This window comes from Diabrotica undecimpunctata, chromosome 2, assembly GCF_040954645.1.
Source record: "Diabrotica undecimpunctata isolate CICGRU chromosome 2, icDiaUnde3, whole genome shotgun sequence".
In the NCBI taxonomy this organism is placed as follows: Eukaryota; Metazoa; Arthropoda; class Insecta; order Coleoptera; family Chrysomelidae; genus Diabrotica; species Diabrotica undecimpunctata.
Window position 1 is genome coordinate 178,391,069 of NC_092804.1, and position 17,120 is coordinate 178,408,188.

Sequence of the window (17,120 nt, forward strand, 5' to 3'; positions counted from 1 at the left end):
CTATCAGAACGGGATGAACAGTTTTTGGATTAATTCATCGAATGCATGGCTGTTAATAAAATTATAGTTTTATTATGTTATTGTAGTACATTTAGTGTTTGTGATTTAGATAAACACTAAACACATAAACAAATCTGAATATCGTGTTCATCATAAAATATTTTATTTAAGATATTTGTAATATAAATTTATATAATGGTGTTATGGACTTACTTAAATATCTTTTTTTAATATTCAAAAATATGACCTTATTTAGTGATACCTCTTTAATTAATTATAATATATTAGCTTAATATAATATGGATTTAGTTATAGGGGAGAGTGTTGTACCTCGGACCGGGTTGTACCTCGGGTCAGTTGACTTTCTTTCTTACCCACTGCAGATTTCTCTTCGATTTGGTTGAATTAGTGGTTTAATAATATCAGCGGTAGATGGCATCTAAATACACTTATCAAAAAATTGCAGCGTGGTGACTTGCAGAGCGTTTTGTGTTTTGTTTGATCGTAAGTAAATTATTTACCTATTTGTTATCTGTTAAAATCCGCTTCAAATGTAAATATATATATTTTATTATTATCTGTAATGGACAATATATATTTACGCTTGATAATCATGAATGTATTTTTTGTCTAAACGCATAACCTAATATTAGAAAACAAAAAACAGCTGAAATTGTTACGTTGTGTACCTTGGGTCACCGGTAGGTCGTGTACCTTGGACCGGACCAAGGTACAATCTTATTGCGAATTAACATTATTTTGACTTTTATTTAAATTAATTGGTGTGTCTGTTACCAAAAAAACCTTTTATTATTGTTTCAGATAGTCATTTTAAAATGCCGAGAAGTAAAGTGGGTATCAAAAGACCACATTTAAATGCCCAGGATTTAACTGCAGCCGCAAATAAATGCATAAGTGGTGAATTATCAATTAGGGAAGCAGCAAAGTGCTATAACATATCAAAAACCACGCTGATCAGGCACGTGAAATCCTTCAGGCAGTCGGGGGCTTCAGAATTTTCTTATGTTGCTGCCAATAATGTAAAACAAGTTTTTAATAAAGAAGAGGAAGCTGAGTTAAAAATATATCTTCTCACTGCTGCACGCCTCTACTATGGTTTGACGAAAATGGAAGTTCGTACTTTAGCATACCAGTATGCAACTGCAAATAACAAGTCTTATCCGCCTTCTTGGGACCAAAAAAAGATAGCTGGCAAGGAATGGCTGAGGCAGTTTCTTAGAAGACATGAAGATTTATCACTTTGTAAACCAGAACCTACAAGTTTGGCCAGATCAACATCCTTCAATAAAACAAATATATCTTCCTTTTTTAAGAACTACAAAGAAGCTTTGTCTCGTGGAGATTTTTCCCCAGAAAAAATTTGGAATTGTGACGAGACAGGGTTAACGACTGTCCATGTACCACCAAAAATTGTAGGACCTAAGGGAATAAAACAATTAGGTCAAATGACAAGTGGAGAGCGAGGTCAAAATGTAACCTTGATAGCCTCAATAAATGCAATCGGAAATCATATTCCGCCAATGATGATATTTCCGAGGGTTAATTTTAAGCCTCACATGCTAAAAGGTTGTCCAGTTGAAACTATAGGAGGTGCAAATTCGTCCGGCTGGTCAAACGAAATATTGTTTTTGGAATACCTACAACACTTTAAAAATCATGTGAAACCAACAGTTGAAAATCCAGTTATATTACTTTTGGATAATCACGATAGCCACGTGAATGTAAGTGTCATTAATTTCTGTAAGAAGAATGGAATTCTACCGATAACGTTTCATCCCCACACCAACCACAAAATGCAACCGCTCGATCGAACAGTTTTTGGACCGATGAAAACTTACTATAATACCGCCTGTAGTGAGTGGATGATTATGCACCCTGGACAACCTATTACGATTTACGATATAGCCAAACTTGCAGGTAAGGCATTTCCAAAAGCATTTACTACATCTAATATCCAGAAGGGATTTGAGGTGAGCGGTCTCTATCCCGTCAATGAAAACATTTTTGAAGATAATGAGTTTCTGTCTTCGTATGTAACTGATCGTCCGTTAAACCAGCTTACTGACAGTCGCGAGCAAGTCAATGTTGAACAAGACGGGGAAAAAACTAAAACTACAGTTAATGAAATGGAAGTCTCTACTCCTTCTACCTCAAATATTCGTCAAGCAGGAACTTTAGGAAGTTCTATTACACCTGAAATGTTGCGACCCTATCCAAAGGCACCTGTTCGCAAAAAGAAGTTAGGAAGAGCAAGAGGAAAGTCACGAATACTTACCGATACTCCAGAGAAAGATGAAATAGCTACGCTTAAAAAGGGAAAGACGGTATCATTTGAGAAAGTGCAGGCAGTTACAAACCAAATAGCGACAGAAGATATACAAAATGTGCCAAAGAGAGCTGCTAAGTATGATAGTGAATCAAGTTCAAGTGATGGAGGTACATTTGAGGACTTGGTAACTAGAGAAGAAGAATTATTAAATGACCAAAAAATATATGACTTATCTGAAAATAACGAGATTAAAAAAGGAGACTTTGTTTTAGTGAAAGTGGCAGGGAAGAAATCTTTTGTTTATTATGTTGCCGAGATACTGAACAGTGAAATTAATAATGAACTTTAGATATTTACGTAGAATTCTAGATTCCAATAAGTTTATAAACGACTCAACCGAGACTTATGATTTTTTACGCAATGATATTGTACGTAAACTTCCACAACCGCACAAAATAAGCGGAACTGCACGTCACGATGCGCACCTGAAATTTAATGTTAAATTTAGCGGATATAATGTCAAATAAGTTTTTATTTACTAAATTAATCATTAGTTAATCATAATGTTCTGATTATTTTGAGATATTCAATAAAACATTTCAAGATTTGTTCTATTTTTTTTATAACTGACCCAAGGTACAATATATGCTGGTCCAAGGTACATTACCAGTTTGTACCTTGGGTCAACATGCAAGGGCCTGCTAAAATATATTTTTTAACTAACTACTAAGCTTAAAATGTGTCAATGAAAAGAAAGCATGTAGCCAAATAGACAAAGTAACTAATACATTGGATAAACTTTGCAAATATATAATTTTAGGATTTAGAAAAAAATAAAAACTAAAAATTGACCCAAGGTACAATACTCTCCCCTACATCTTTTAAATTGTTACATTCAAATTACCTGATTCATTATTGTCAAGTTCTGAAAATTCACTTGTCTGAAAATAACATGTTTTCGAGGAAATATTTATCACCCCAGAACACTTCAGATAAAGTTTTAAAAGTATCAGATTCCTTAAGGAAACGCGCCCGTCCTTTGTATAGAAATTTTAAGCTTATGTTGTTGCTATGTGCAGAGGTCCTAGCGGTGGTTCCTTTGTCAACAAAGAAACCAACCTAGTTGACTTTAATATACTTATTTCTTTCGTTTGGATACGCACTCTAAAATAAACTCTCGTCGCACGAACCTCTCAAGAAGCTAAGATTCTTACCAGCATCAAGTATGCGTCGAGCACACTCTAAGGTTCCAAACGCTGCATCAGCCCCAGACTCCGCTGTTTATCAGTCTAGATATAGGCTGCATTCAAACAAATAAGTGAATCTCATACCGTATTGACAATAAGTTATACAATCTGATAATTTTTATTTGAATAACAATCATCTACATTACATTCTCATTTACACATATTACATTTTTCGTTATTTTAAATCAAATATTAAACCAGCGACCTCAATAAGTTTTACATTATAACATTTGAACACATTAATATAATAATATGAAAAATAAAGTACCAAAACAGTTATTAATATATAGGCAGTGGGCAGATCTTTACCACCGGACCACGTTGTAGAATGCTATCTGAAGCTGTTCTCAGAAAAAAAAAGAATGAATATACTCTTTAGACAATCTTTTCCAAAAGTCCCTTCTTATCCTTTGGATTAGTTGCCAACGATTCATTAATCTTTAAAACGCTTAGATCTGGATCGGCAATTGAATCCACTACGGGTTTAAAAATTAAAAAGTGACCAGGAGCCAGTGCCTGTAAGTCATTAGGGTCAGAGCTTGCTGCATACAAATGACTGCAGTTAAGAACTGCCTTGATTTGGGTAATAAGAGTATAGAACTCTTCATAAATCAAAACTTGTGCACCCAAAACACAATATATGTGGTTCTTGAATGATTTAACCATAGCTTTGGTTAACCGATTAAAGTGAGGGACGTCGGCACAATTAAAATCCCAGTTAAGGGAAAGATTTTGAGCAAAAGAGTGAGCTAGTTTAATGATTTCGTTGCTGGCTATTTTAAAATTGGTACCTTGATCACTCCTAATTGTTAAAAACTTATTTAGATTTAGAACTAAGACTTGAAGTTGCTTCCAGATCAATGGTCTTTGTACTTGTACACACGAATACAAAAACATCCTTTGTACGTTTTTGCACCTCAATGTTTGGACATTATTAACGAGAATGGTCCTGGAAAATTCACAAAAACAGACAGGAAAGCACGTAATGGAGTAACTTAGACAGTTGGTAAGTTTGCCATTAAGGGGTTGTAAGATTTAGGTCAGCAGTACAGCCTGCTAGTAGGTTGACGACACACGTAAAATTTTGTGCTCGTATTGATTTTCAAGATTACTCTTTAAAAATTATTATTTCGCAGAGAAATTTTGCATGATTGTTCTATATACCAATAGACAGTAGGGTTTGTAAAAATTTTATGTAAAAAGTGCTGTTGCAGCGAATAATTACTGTGAGTACCATTTGAACTGCTTCAATATAAAACTAACTAGTAATTACATACAAGAAAAACCGGACCATGTCGTCCACCTCTTTTTGTCGGAATTACTTAAAAAACATAGCGACATCTGACTGCAAACTCCAGTGCGACGGATGTAAGCGACAAATACACATCACATGCACTGACCTTTCTTGAGACGATCGCGTCACTCGACAGAAAATTTGTGGATTGAGTATCCTTCGTAACTCTTGCAGCTCAAATGTCTCTATTATTTCTGAAATAAAAGTTCTTCTGCTCGACTTTAAAATAGAAATTCGTACAAAAATTAATGATTATGGTAATAAAATAACTAAGTCAAACAATAAGCTCAGCCAGATCGATTTGTTTAAGTCTACCGAATTTACGTATAATATTGCTAATGACACTGCAGATCGTATAACGCGTGCTAAAAATCTAAAAATATTCTAATCACAGGCGTACCAGATTTTTCTTCTAGGAATACACAACGCAGAAAAGATGACGGCGCAAATAAGATTAACCTTGTCTAAAAAACTGTTGGCCGCCAGGAAAAACAAATCACCTTCTACAGAGTAGTCAAAACCAACCAACAATTTCCCCGAATGATAAAGGTAGTATTGGGTTCGGAATACCACGTTAAAGATATTCTGAGAAATAAACCAAAACTTCTGGAGAACAAAGCCATTGAAAAATTCTCAATAATACCGACAAAAAGCCCATCCAACAAATACGTTTAAAAGAATTTTGAAGCGAACTAGAAACTCGCAAAAATAACGGTTAACATGATTTAACTATTAAATACATTAATGGCACTACCAGAATCACGAAATTTCGTTTATAATTTTTCGACCAACAAATTTAATAACTCGTTATTTTTATATACTAATTTAGTTTTACTTTCAGCTGAGTTTGACGAATTTTTATGTACAGTGCAACTTCTTAAACCGGACATTATTTGTATTATCGAATCCTGGCTTAAACCCTCAATTCCTGACTCCTGTGTTAATATAATTAGATATACAATATATTGTAAAGACAGAAAAAATTGTATGGGTGGCGGTTTATGCATTTATTTATCTAATATTATTTCCACAACTTTAAACATTAACATTGAGCTATTAGATTTTCCTAGAATAGACGAAATTCACTTATCTGTTACTAAAAATCCTTTTTGGCTTAATTTATTATGTAGGTAGCATCCTATCATCCACCTGTTACACTGCTTGTATACGATAATATTTTCTTTACAAAACTTGAAGAACTATCATCTCTTAATAATCTTATCATTACTGAAGATTTTAATTTCCCAGAGATCACCTGGCTAATAACTTAATTACCTGACACCGAAAACGCTCACAGTTTGTTTAAAAGCTTTGTACTAAATTCAAACTTAACACAACTCATCACAGAACCTAATAGATTTAGAATTAATAACCAACTTTCCATTTTAGATCTAGTGCTTATTAACGACGAACAGCTGATATCATCTTTAGAAGTCAGTTCTTCTATAAGAAAGTAAGATCATGCAGCTATAAAGGCTCATATTCAGTTCTATCAAATACTACCCCGCAAAAATAATATTGTAACATGCTACTACTGACTTTCCTGAAGTTGACACTGAACTCTCTCAAATCGACTGGCTTTTATTTTTTTGCAGATTTAAACAACCCCTCATTAATGTGGACTGCATTTCTCGATACCGTTTACAATATAATTTCTACAAAAACCACCTTCCGTAAGATTTATAAAAACAACCCTAAATCGAACAACAATAAAAAACTGCTAAAAAGATGCGCAGACACGTTTGCAATACCCTTAACGCTCATTATGCAAACTTCTTTTATCCAGAATTCCTTACCCTCTAGTTGGAAATCAGCATCCGTCACCCCCATTTTTAAAAAAGGCAACAAACGCAAACCCAACCCCCAAAAGTCAGATTAGTTTACTGCCAATAGTTCTAAAGATCATAGAAGTGATTATTTTCGAGGAGATGACCAAGTTCCTTCTACAGGAACATGTTATTCCAATACAACAAGGATTTGTCTCTGGTCGCTCTACTCTAACCAATCTCCTACATTGTGTTAACGTCTGGATATCATCCCGCAGCCGGTTGACGTTGTTTATCTAGATTTCTCTGAAGTGTTTGACCGTGTACTTAAGCGCCGGCTTCTACATAAGCTAGAACATTTCGAAGTTCGCGGTACTTTACTTCGTTGGATAGATGGTTTCCTGACAGGTCGACATTACAAAGTTAGAGTTGGCGAATCTTGCTCACAAGACAGGTTAGTGGAAAGTAGAGTGCCGCAGGGTTCTGTCATTGGACCTCTGCTTTTTGCGGTTTATACCAGCGATGTTACTTATTAATTAAAATTGATTATGCCTTTTAAAAGACAAAGTGCACAGAGAAAAATGCTTAACTATGCAAGAATTTATAAAATTAATAGGTTAGTCAATTTTGATAGACACAATGCCTTTTCTTTCATATGTACACATAATGTTATCAGTCATATAGATTTTATTAAACGTAGTTGTTAACACTTTTATTCCTTGTTTCTCTACGAGTTTTAGGAATTCTTTTCTAAACTTGTCTACTTCACAATATTTGATCTTGTTTGTAACCGATCGGATTTCTTCGATTGTAACTGTAGGTTCTGTTTGATATTTCGTGTCAGAAATTTCTAAGCTTATAAAAGCCTGCGCACACTTTACGCTTAAACGGTTTGTCTAACATTGTACACAACAATTATTAAACGATCAACAGTAGATAGGAGAAGAGAAGAAAAGAAGTGAAACATACTATAAACTAAATATATACTGAGAAAGCCACAGGTTTTACCAAGTAAACCAAATATTGTGTAGTCAAAACTTAAGTGTAAATTATAGATATATAAATGTTTTCTGTGGTGTAAAGTCATAGTCGCTGAGCAAACAATATATGAACAAACTAGATCGTCATCATCAACGGCGATGATGACAGTCCTTCGTGAGACTTTACTGAGTTTACTAATGCCTATCATTCATGTCGGTTCCATGTCGCTATTTCCCATTAGCTCACTGCCATTTTCTCTGACAGAAAAATTCAACATTAGGGAGCCAATGGTAATCACAAATATCCGTAAGTGGTCTACGGGCAAAAATGTTTGGCGCTAATGTAAACCTAGTTAAAGCACCGACACATTAATCTAAACCACTTTGGAGTAGCTATTACACAAGTCGCTTTGAAACAATATTAATAGGCTAATATAAAATTGTCGTTATCCAAACCAGTTTTATTTCAAAATCAATTGCCTAAAAGTATTCCGATTACACAACTATTACCCTAATTAGAAGTACTCATAAAAGCTTTCCACTGAGTTACTTTTAATAGCATATTTTCGAAAGTTAAATGTAAATTTAAATAACTTGAACCTAACTAAATTAGAAAAATTTTATAAGATCAACATCATTAACTGGTAGTATGATAAATAAAAGCAAAACATTTTCACTTCAAACTTTATTAATTGAATTCAATTTATACATGTCTAATTACAAATAGTTGAATATTTATGTCGGAGGCGAACGTTTTAAATTGTAAAATATTAGTACAACTAAATAAAACATTATAACTCTACTTATACTTAGAATAACTTACATTTTTGGAGCATAATAAATTTATTTCAAGTAGTAATAAAAACATAGTTATAAAAACGAAGTAAGTAAACCATTTAATAAGCTTAAATTACTATAAAAAGAAAAAGTCTTTACTTAATTATATCAGTACTATGAATTATAAACATTGTTTTACTAATCTGCAAATTAAAGAGTAGATGAACATCATCGCCCTAGCAGATTATATTTTGGCGAAGGCGTTGACAAATTGGACTGCGTTATGTAATAACGGATTAAGCGCCAAAAATTCAAAATTAGTACATAATCCATTGCCAAAAACAAAAATCCTTATCTTCTAAGTGTAATAACGAATTAAGCGCCACAAATAGTCGGTTAATTCTTTATTACAAAACACAACATATTTATTGTCTAGCTTTCAATACAGATTTCAAGAAGATAAAGGAACTCACAACAACGAAAAGCTACAATATTTTATCAAAAGGGCTGTGCGATGATAATGGAAATCTACAACTAGACCCCGACAAAATAGTTAGAATCTGGGAAACTTATGTGGAACAACTGTTTAATGATGACTGTCCTAGTGGGTATACACTGAGCAATGATGATACTGGCCCTTCTATTCTAAAATCAGAAGTGGAGAATGCTATAAAGGGTCTTAAAAATAACAAAAGACCAATCAACGATAACGTATACGGGGAAGTATTGAAAATGCTGTGCGAAACAAACAGTCAATTTCTAGACTCACTCGTCAGACTCTTTAACAATATTTATAACAGCGGGGAGTTTCCTGAAGACTGGCTAGAGTCAACTTTTGTTGCCCTACCGAAAAAACCAAAAGCAAAGTCTTGTGATCAACATCGGATGATAAGTCTAATTAACCACATTTTGAAGGCATACACCAAGGTTATTTACAACAGAATAAGCAAAAAATGCGAGGATAACATTGGAGATTCGCAGTTTGGGTTTCGGAATTCTCTTGGGACAAGAGAAGCACTTTTTAGTCTACAAGCGCTGCAGAGATATAAACAAAGACGTGTACGTATGCTTTATAGACTATGCAAAAGCATTCGATAACGTAAAGCACGAAAAGATAATTGAAATTCTCCATAAGATCGGAGTCGACTACAGAGACATTCGAACAATAGCGAGTCTCTATTGGGGTCAAACAGCTAAAGTGAAAGTAGAATCTACATTGACCAATAAAATTGAGATCAAGAAAGGGGTACGACAGGGCTGTATTTTGTCTCCTATTCTCTTTAATATATACTCAGAAGAAGTATTTAAGACAGCGCTGGAGGAATGCACAGAAAGCATAAAGATAAATGGAGAAATAATTAATAACATAAGGTATGCTGATGACACTGTGATTCTAGCAAGTAGCATGGAGGAACTGAGTTGCCTAATGAGTAAGATACAAAAAACAAGTGCACAATACGGACTCAGACTAAATATCACAAAAACCAAATGGATGTTAGTAAGCAAAACCCAACAACCACCACAGCAACTGATATTAGACAATGAAAGAATTGAACTCGTGGATTCGTACATCAACTTGGGAACAACAGTTAACTCAAATTGGGATCAAGCGAAGGAAATACGTATAAGATTAGAAAAGGCAAGAGCATCGTTCACTAGCATGAAGCAAATTTTCACTTCTAAAAGCCTCACCCTACCTCTCAAAATTCGACTGTTGAAATGTTATGTATTCCCGGTTTTGTTATATGGAATGGAGGCGTGGACAATCACCGCAACATTGATGAAAAAAGTAGAGGCCTTCGAAATGTGGGCTTACCGACGTATATTACGTATATCCTGGACTGAGCACGTGACCAACGAAGAGGTACTACGCCGGATAGGTAAAGAGAGGGAGGTAGGAATAAGTATAAAGAAAAGAAAGTTGGAATACTTGGGTCACGTTATGAGACATAATAAATATAGAGTACTACAGCTGATCGTTCATGGGAAAATAGACAGCAGAAGGGGTCCAGGGAGGAGAAGACATTCGTGGCTCCAAAACTTGCGGCAATGGTTCGGATTGTCATCTGCTGAACTATTCAGATCTGCCGTAAACAAAGTCAGAATAGCCATGTTGATTGCCAACGTTCGGAACGGACAAGGCGCATGAAGAAGAAGCTTTCAAAAGATCGAATTACGCGACATCGTTTGTCGGATAATACGTTATTTTAAAACAAAGTTCAAGCAATTAATGGATTATTGGGTATTGTGCATCAGTCGTCAACTAACTAGCGATAATAGTGTTGTCATTTTTTGCCAGGTTACACGTGCATAATAAAATTAAGTTAGATTTATTTTATTATTCCATCAAAATGAATAATCTAAGCTCTAATGAATAAAAATTCTAGAAGTTACACACTGATGTGTACAGCTATAGAAAATAGTGGAGTTCCTTTTTCCTTAGAAACGAATAAAAATTCATTACCAGAGCCGAAGGTACGTATTATATAATGACATTTATACAGTGAGTCCATTTAATACATCTTCTTCTAAGTACCGTCTCCTAATCGAAAGTTGAATATCATCATCACTATCATTACTCTATCTACTACTGCTCTGAAGAGTTCTATAGAACTAGGTATATTTGAACCAGTCCCTTAAATTCTTCAAGCAGGACACTCTCTTTCTTCCTATGCTCCTTCCTCCTGTTATATTTCCCTGTGTCTTAGCAGTTCACATCGCTGTCCCCTTATTACGTGTCCCAGATATTGTAACTTTCTTATTTTTATTGTCTTTATTATCTCGTATTCTTTGCCCATTTCTCGCAATACTTCCTTATTAGTTTTCTTCATCAATTTTCTTTTCTTCGACATATTATAAATAGAAGGAAGGATATAAATGGGAATTCCGTTAACTGGCTTCAAACTAAAGAAATACTCCTTATGGAAGAAAATCCGTTTAAAATATATGGCAGCAAAAATCACGGCGGAAATTTGCAAGAAGTAGACATAAGTAAAAGAGTCAGAAGAAATGAAACCAGGACTACAGAATTTTTATATACCTCCAAACTGCAAATTTTGTAGCCTAATGGGAAACCTGTCTCTATTCCAAAGCTTAATGACATAATGCCGTTAATGGAGCTTATTCCATTGGATGCCAAACAATTCTACGAAAATAACGTAGGGAATGAAGACATTCAAGATGATATTGACGGCTTTAATGAATCATTAGACTTCGATATTGAAGACCTATCATAGTATTTTCTGTAAACTCCATTTAATACATCCAATTATTTATATATATTAAAGCTAAGAATTTAATAAAACGTTATTATAACATTATAACACGTATTTTTTATTTTGAAATATCAGATTAAGCGCCAAATATGTCTTTTAATCCGGTATTTCGATCTTAAATCATACATATCTTAAAAAATCATTAATGAATTAAGCAACATTTGATCGAATAACTTTTAAAATATAAATTATTTTTAAAAAATTTAAAAAACATGTTTTTTATATTTGCAATACTCTATCAAAATATAAAACTTGTCAGTACTATAATTTAGAAATAGCACTAAAATGCAAATTTAAAATTTTTAAACCCATTTTTCTCAAAAATACATTTTGGCACTTAATCCGCTATTACATAACGCGGTCCAATTAAATATTTAATTTATTTGATGGAGCGCGACCCTGTAGCCGCTGTAAAGCCAGCCGAGGAGCAAATTTACATCGACAGATCTATTGTAAAGATAAGAACTGAAAATGTAAGTATACCGATTATAGTCGACAAAAGTGTGCCTAAAGAGCTCAACGTACAGGGGAATGCTGCATACTTACAGAATAGTATTTAATGAATAGATATAGAATGACATGTAAAAATCCAAGATGGCAGAGTGAAATAATGGCCTTAAACTTATAATACCTAAACGGCTTAACGTATAAAGACGTGTAAATCTCTTTATATGAATAAAAATAATCCACGAGACAGTCAATTTAAAGTACCGATCGCGTCATAAAAAACTGGTACAACTCTTATAACCAAAAATTGTGTTTTTCAAGTTGTGTAAGTTGATCTTGTCACATATGTCATTCTAATTTCTAGGACAACGTTGCCAGTTCAACGAAAATATTGTATAAAATCAGCTAAAAGGGGGCTGTGTGCATCGAGAATAAAGACAAAAGAGGGAATCTAATCGTTGTGAAAAGGAGAACAAAATTCATAAAAGTGGCTTCTTAATATAGCGGACATATCCGGAAATGCAAAGACGCCAAATTTAAATTTTCGGACGCTTATTAATAGTAGCTATAAAATATTTTTCAGAATGTGTCTTAGACGAGAAAGTTTTAATTAAATATTAACGATAATAGTCTAAAATGTGACACGATTGTTAAAAAACTTCAATATAAATAAAATTTCATATGACAGTTGGGACAAACAATAACATAACCCAACTAAATTTGATTTCTTAAACAAAGAAAGAGACTCTCTTTCTTGTTTAATCTGGTCTCTCAAAATGGCACTTCCATTACATTCCCTCTTCCGTATTTTTGCTCGATGACTGTGTGACAGATACATTATAAAATTACAGTAGATTCATTCCAATGTTCCCTGTGCCAATACCCTACGTTTAAAGATCCTTTAAACATTTTGGGCATTAACTCAACACTCTCTCTGGTTATTAAATTTACTAGATACGGTTTTTTGTTGTTAATGATACTAATAATACCTATATAAAAACTTTTAACATTTTCAAACGTTCTTTTTTATTTAGATTTAGTGCAATTCCGTTATCTGTAATGGCAACAACGAATTGATTCACGAACCATTGTGTCAAGTCTGAACACAGGTTTACATTGGGAAAAAAAGTGTACCAGTTTTATATGACGGGAACTGTACATTTAAATCTTTCAATCTTTATTGTATGTTATGTGAGGAATATCGTGCACTGACAACGTATTTTTTCTCAAACAGACAATCGAAAAAGATAAGATATTTTCGTAGACCTTAAGAAAGCATCTTTTTCTTAGGGTGCCTGTCAGTTCCGGGTATGATGACTTTGTTGGTTGTTATACGGCATAGCTGTGTCGAGGTCTTTCTATAACACGCTCTCAGGTTAGCAAGGTAGAATATTCTTCTTCATCCTGGGGCCCCTTTCCCTTTTATTTTACCTTGCAAAATGCATTGGAATAGTTCATACCTACCTTGATTTCTCATTATATGTTCCAAATACTGCAGCTTACGGCCCTTGACGATGTTGACCAAATCCGCCGTTGTGTTTATCCTCCGTAGTTCTTTTTCATTTGAGACTTTGTCTGTCTATCGTATCTTCAGGATCCTTCTGTATAACCATAGCTCAAAAGCCTGAAGTTTTGATAAAGTTTTCGCCTTCAATTTCCCCGTTTCTACTTCGTACAGAAGCACTGAGTACACAGTAACATTTGAGGAGCCTTATTTTTGTTTCTAGAGTGAGTTCATGGCTCTTAAACACAAAGCTCATAGTCAAGAATGTACATTTTGCCTTTTCAATGCGACATTTAATATCTTGGGTATTGTCCCATGACTTATTGATTATAGTTCCCAGGTAGTTGTACTGTGAAACACGTTCAATTCACATTTGGTTCAGATACAGATTTGCTTCAGTTATGTTTTCCTGGCTGATGATCATTAGCTTGGTTTTGATGATGTTTATATCCAGTCCATATGTTCTACTTGTATCCGTCATTTTGTTCATTAAGTTTTGCAGCCCTTCTATGGTATTGGAAAACACTATTGTATCATATGTTCTCTTTAGCACTTCCATCATTTTTCATGCCTGACTTTATCGAAAGCCTTCTTGTAGTCAATCTGCATGCAAAAACATCACAGCTGACATCTCTATATTTCTGAAACAATACCTGCACACTATATAAAGCTTTCCTCGTACTAACGGCATTGACAAATCCAAACTGATTGGGCGTAATTTGTTCTCCGGTAATTTATTCGTGGATGACTTTTAGAAACAGCTTCAGCAGCTCCTGGTTTTTTGGTCAATGGTACAAACTCCGATTTGAGCAACTCTACTGGTATTTTTACTGCCTTCTATATTTCATTAAATATTTCAGTTATGATTTTTATTTGTTCTGCATCCAATAGCTTCAGCAGTTCTGCAGGAATTTCATCAAGTCCCGGTGCCTTTTCATCCTTCATTTGTCTGACGGCTGCCTTTATTTCTTCTGGTTCTGCTTTCCAGCTATTTCCTTAAGCTTTCGATGGACATTGAAGTTATCATATCGACTCTGATACTCCTTTATTTCTTAACATTGTTCTGTTTTTTGTTCCTCTTTGACTTCTCCTATCTTTCTTCTGACGATGGTTTGTATTCTTAGAAAGCATATGACAACAAAATTGTGGACAATGTTAAAAAGATAGAACGCACATTTATAAATGTGATGCGGGAACTGAATAAAGATTCACCAAAATAGAAGCTTTGCTTCCAACGTGTTTCCTACCTGCGATATATTGATTCGCAGTCATGCAAGATGTGGTCGACTATTTCAGACCCTCTGCTACAGAGTCCGTAGCTAAAGTCTCGATAACACAGTTTCATTGTACGCAGGTGTCATTAATAATCTCATGTGTAGTAGGAAAATCTCTTATGAGTCTGAGCCGATTGTAAGTAAATAACTTAGTAAAAGAAAAAGACAGAAAAAAGAAAAGCAATAGAGCAAATAACAAGTTAGTTTTGACGAGAGAAACTTAAAAGTTATTCTTTATGACACCAATTTTATGTCGAATAATTAAAAATACCTGGTTATACAAAGAAGATCACATCAATTGATCACATCTGGAGTGTTGTGTATTAAATTATTATATTTGTAGAAATGTTCTTACTGATTTCTTTTTAAAAAATATACTAAAATAATAATCTAATTAGAATTATATTATTTAATTTAAAACGGCCTCCTCTATTCAATCTGAAGCACTATCTCGTAATGAAACGGCAGTCTCTATAATACACTTTAGCACAGCATCTTTTTTTGTATACACTTTGTACTAGCTTATTTTTACAATACACTTTTTACAATATTTACAGTACAGGTCCATTTTTTTAAAGAAGTTATTGATCAGTCAGTCTCATTCTGGATATGTTTTGCCACTTGAGTAGAGCCATGGCACACTTTGAAACGCAGTCATCTGAAACGAAAAGAAAAAACAATATTTTAACTTTTTGTGTTTTCGAATATAAAGCTAGGAAATTGTACCAATTTTATAGATGTATAAGTGATTTGTTTCATTAATATAAGAAGATATTCTAACTGAACAATTTTGATATCAAAATATACATCTTTAACCTTAATCAGTTTAATAAAACCTTGCTCTTTTTTGACAAAAAGTCGATGAAATAACAACAATTTAAAATTACATGTGGATACTAAAAAAAATACAGTCTGCAAAGACTTGTCTACAGATTTAACATAAGAGCAAAAGAATTTAATATGACAATCTCATCTCAGAAAAATAAAACAATAGTAGTCAACAAAGACCCAACCAAATGTAAAACTATGGAACAAGTAATGGAAAAAAATACCCGGGAATTACACTGTCTAGCTATGGAGACCTGGACAAAGAAGTGAGAGATCAAGTACAAAAAGCAAATAGACGTGTAGGATCCCTTTATAACACTATATGGCGAAACAGACACAATGACACTGAGATGAAGTCAAAAATTTATAAAGCTAGTGTAAGACCAATAAGGACATATGCTTCAGAAACAAGATCCGACACAGCCACAATGCAAAGGCTATTGGAAAGTAGCGGCACAACGACCGAGATGATAGTACTGAGAAGAATTACAGAAAAATACGCTGAGAGATCGAAAGAGAAGTGAAGACATTAGAAGAAAATGTAACGTACAGTCTATAAATTAATAGATACAAATTAAGAAAAGCAGAATGGAGAAGACCCGTGTCGTCAAAATAGCAAGAGATAAGTCACCAATCTGCAGAAGAAGTATCGGACGACCGCGCAAACGATGAAGTGACAACCTTCCATAGAGGTAATAATCTGCCAATGAACAAGCAGAATTGCTCATAAAGAGGAAGAAGAAGAAGAAGAAAAAATACAATAAACAACAAACAGTAACATTGTATAGAGCAAACAATGACTAATGTACCAAACACAATGAAAATGGAAAACGACATTGCTATACTAAACATTAGAATATCAAAGACAAGTATTTGAAAACAAGACCAACGAAAAAAAGAACTGTAAATGTAAGATGAAATATTAGATATATCAGACAGAAGAACAAGGGTAAAAGATAAGAACATGGAATTTAAAAAATTAAAAAAGAGAAAAGTAATACTAATACACAAGCCCAAACTAAATGGATTAATAAAAATAAAGCAAGTGAAATATTTTAATCTTCATAAAAAGTCAAAAAAGCTGCAGGAATCTATAAATATAGAAGGTCAGGGATAGTGGATAGAAACAGCTGGTCCATAATAGACATGAATAAAAAAAAGTAGATCTGGAAGAGTAATAATAATTACAAGGTCGAGAATTTGTTTGTGTTCATTCCGAGTCTCCCAAAGTCCTCCTGATAATCAGAAAACCATAAAATACTATGGGAAAATGATGAGATTATATTTGAAAAAAAGAATATCACTGTGATATATTTTTAAATTATTGTCTCATCATTCGTCAATACAAATTTCGTGGTTTTCTAAACTTCAGGAGTACTTTGGGACTTTCGATGTAAAAGGAAACTGTTTGTCTAGCAACTGTTATTAAATAATGTAC

General features: G+C 33.8%; 2 protein-coding genes across 3 annotated transcripts in view; both read right to left on the bottom strand.

Annotated features, from left to right (window-relative positions):
• Positions 1–3,912: 3,912 nt before the first annotated feature.
• LOC140434003 (uncharacterized) lies at positions 3,913–4,434 on the bottom strand. Its single transcript, XM_072521971.1, has one exon. It carries the CDS (start codon positions 4,432–4,434, stop codon positions 3,913–3,915), a length of 522 nt encoding a protein of 173 aa, XP_072378072.1.
• A 3,849-nt stretch (positions 4,435–8,283) lies between these two features.
• Positions 8,284–17,120, bottom strand: part of LOC140435294 (neurotrimin-like) — a 635,066-nt gene continuing 626,229 nt past the window's right edge. For both annotated transcript variants that reach the window (XM_072524122.1, XM_072524121.1), the window contains one exon: positions 8,284–15,512. The gene's annotated coding sequence lies outside the window, so the exon portion shown is untranslated. The remainder of the gene's footprint in view (positions 15,513–17,120) is intronic.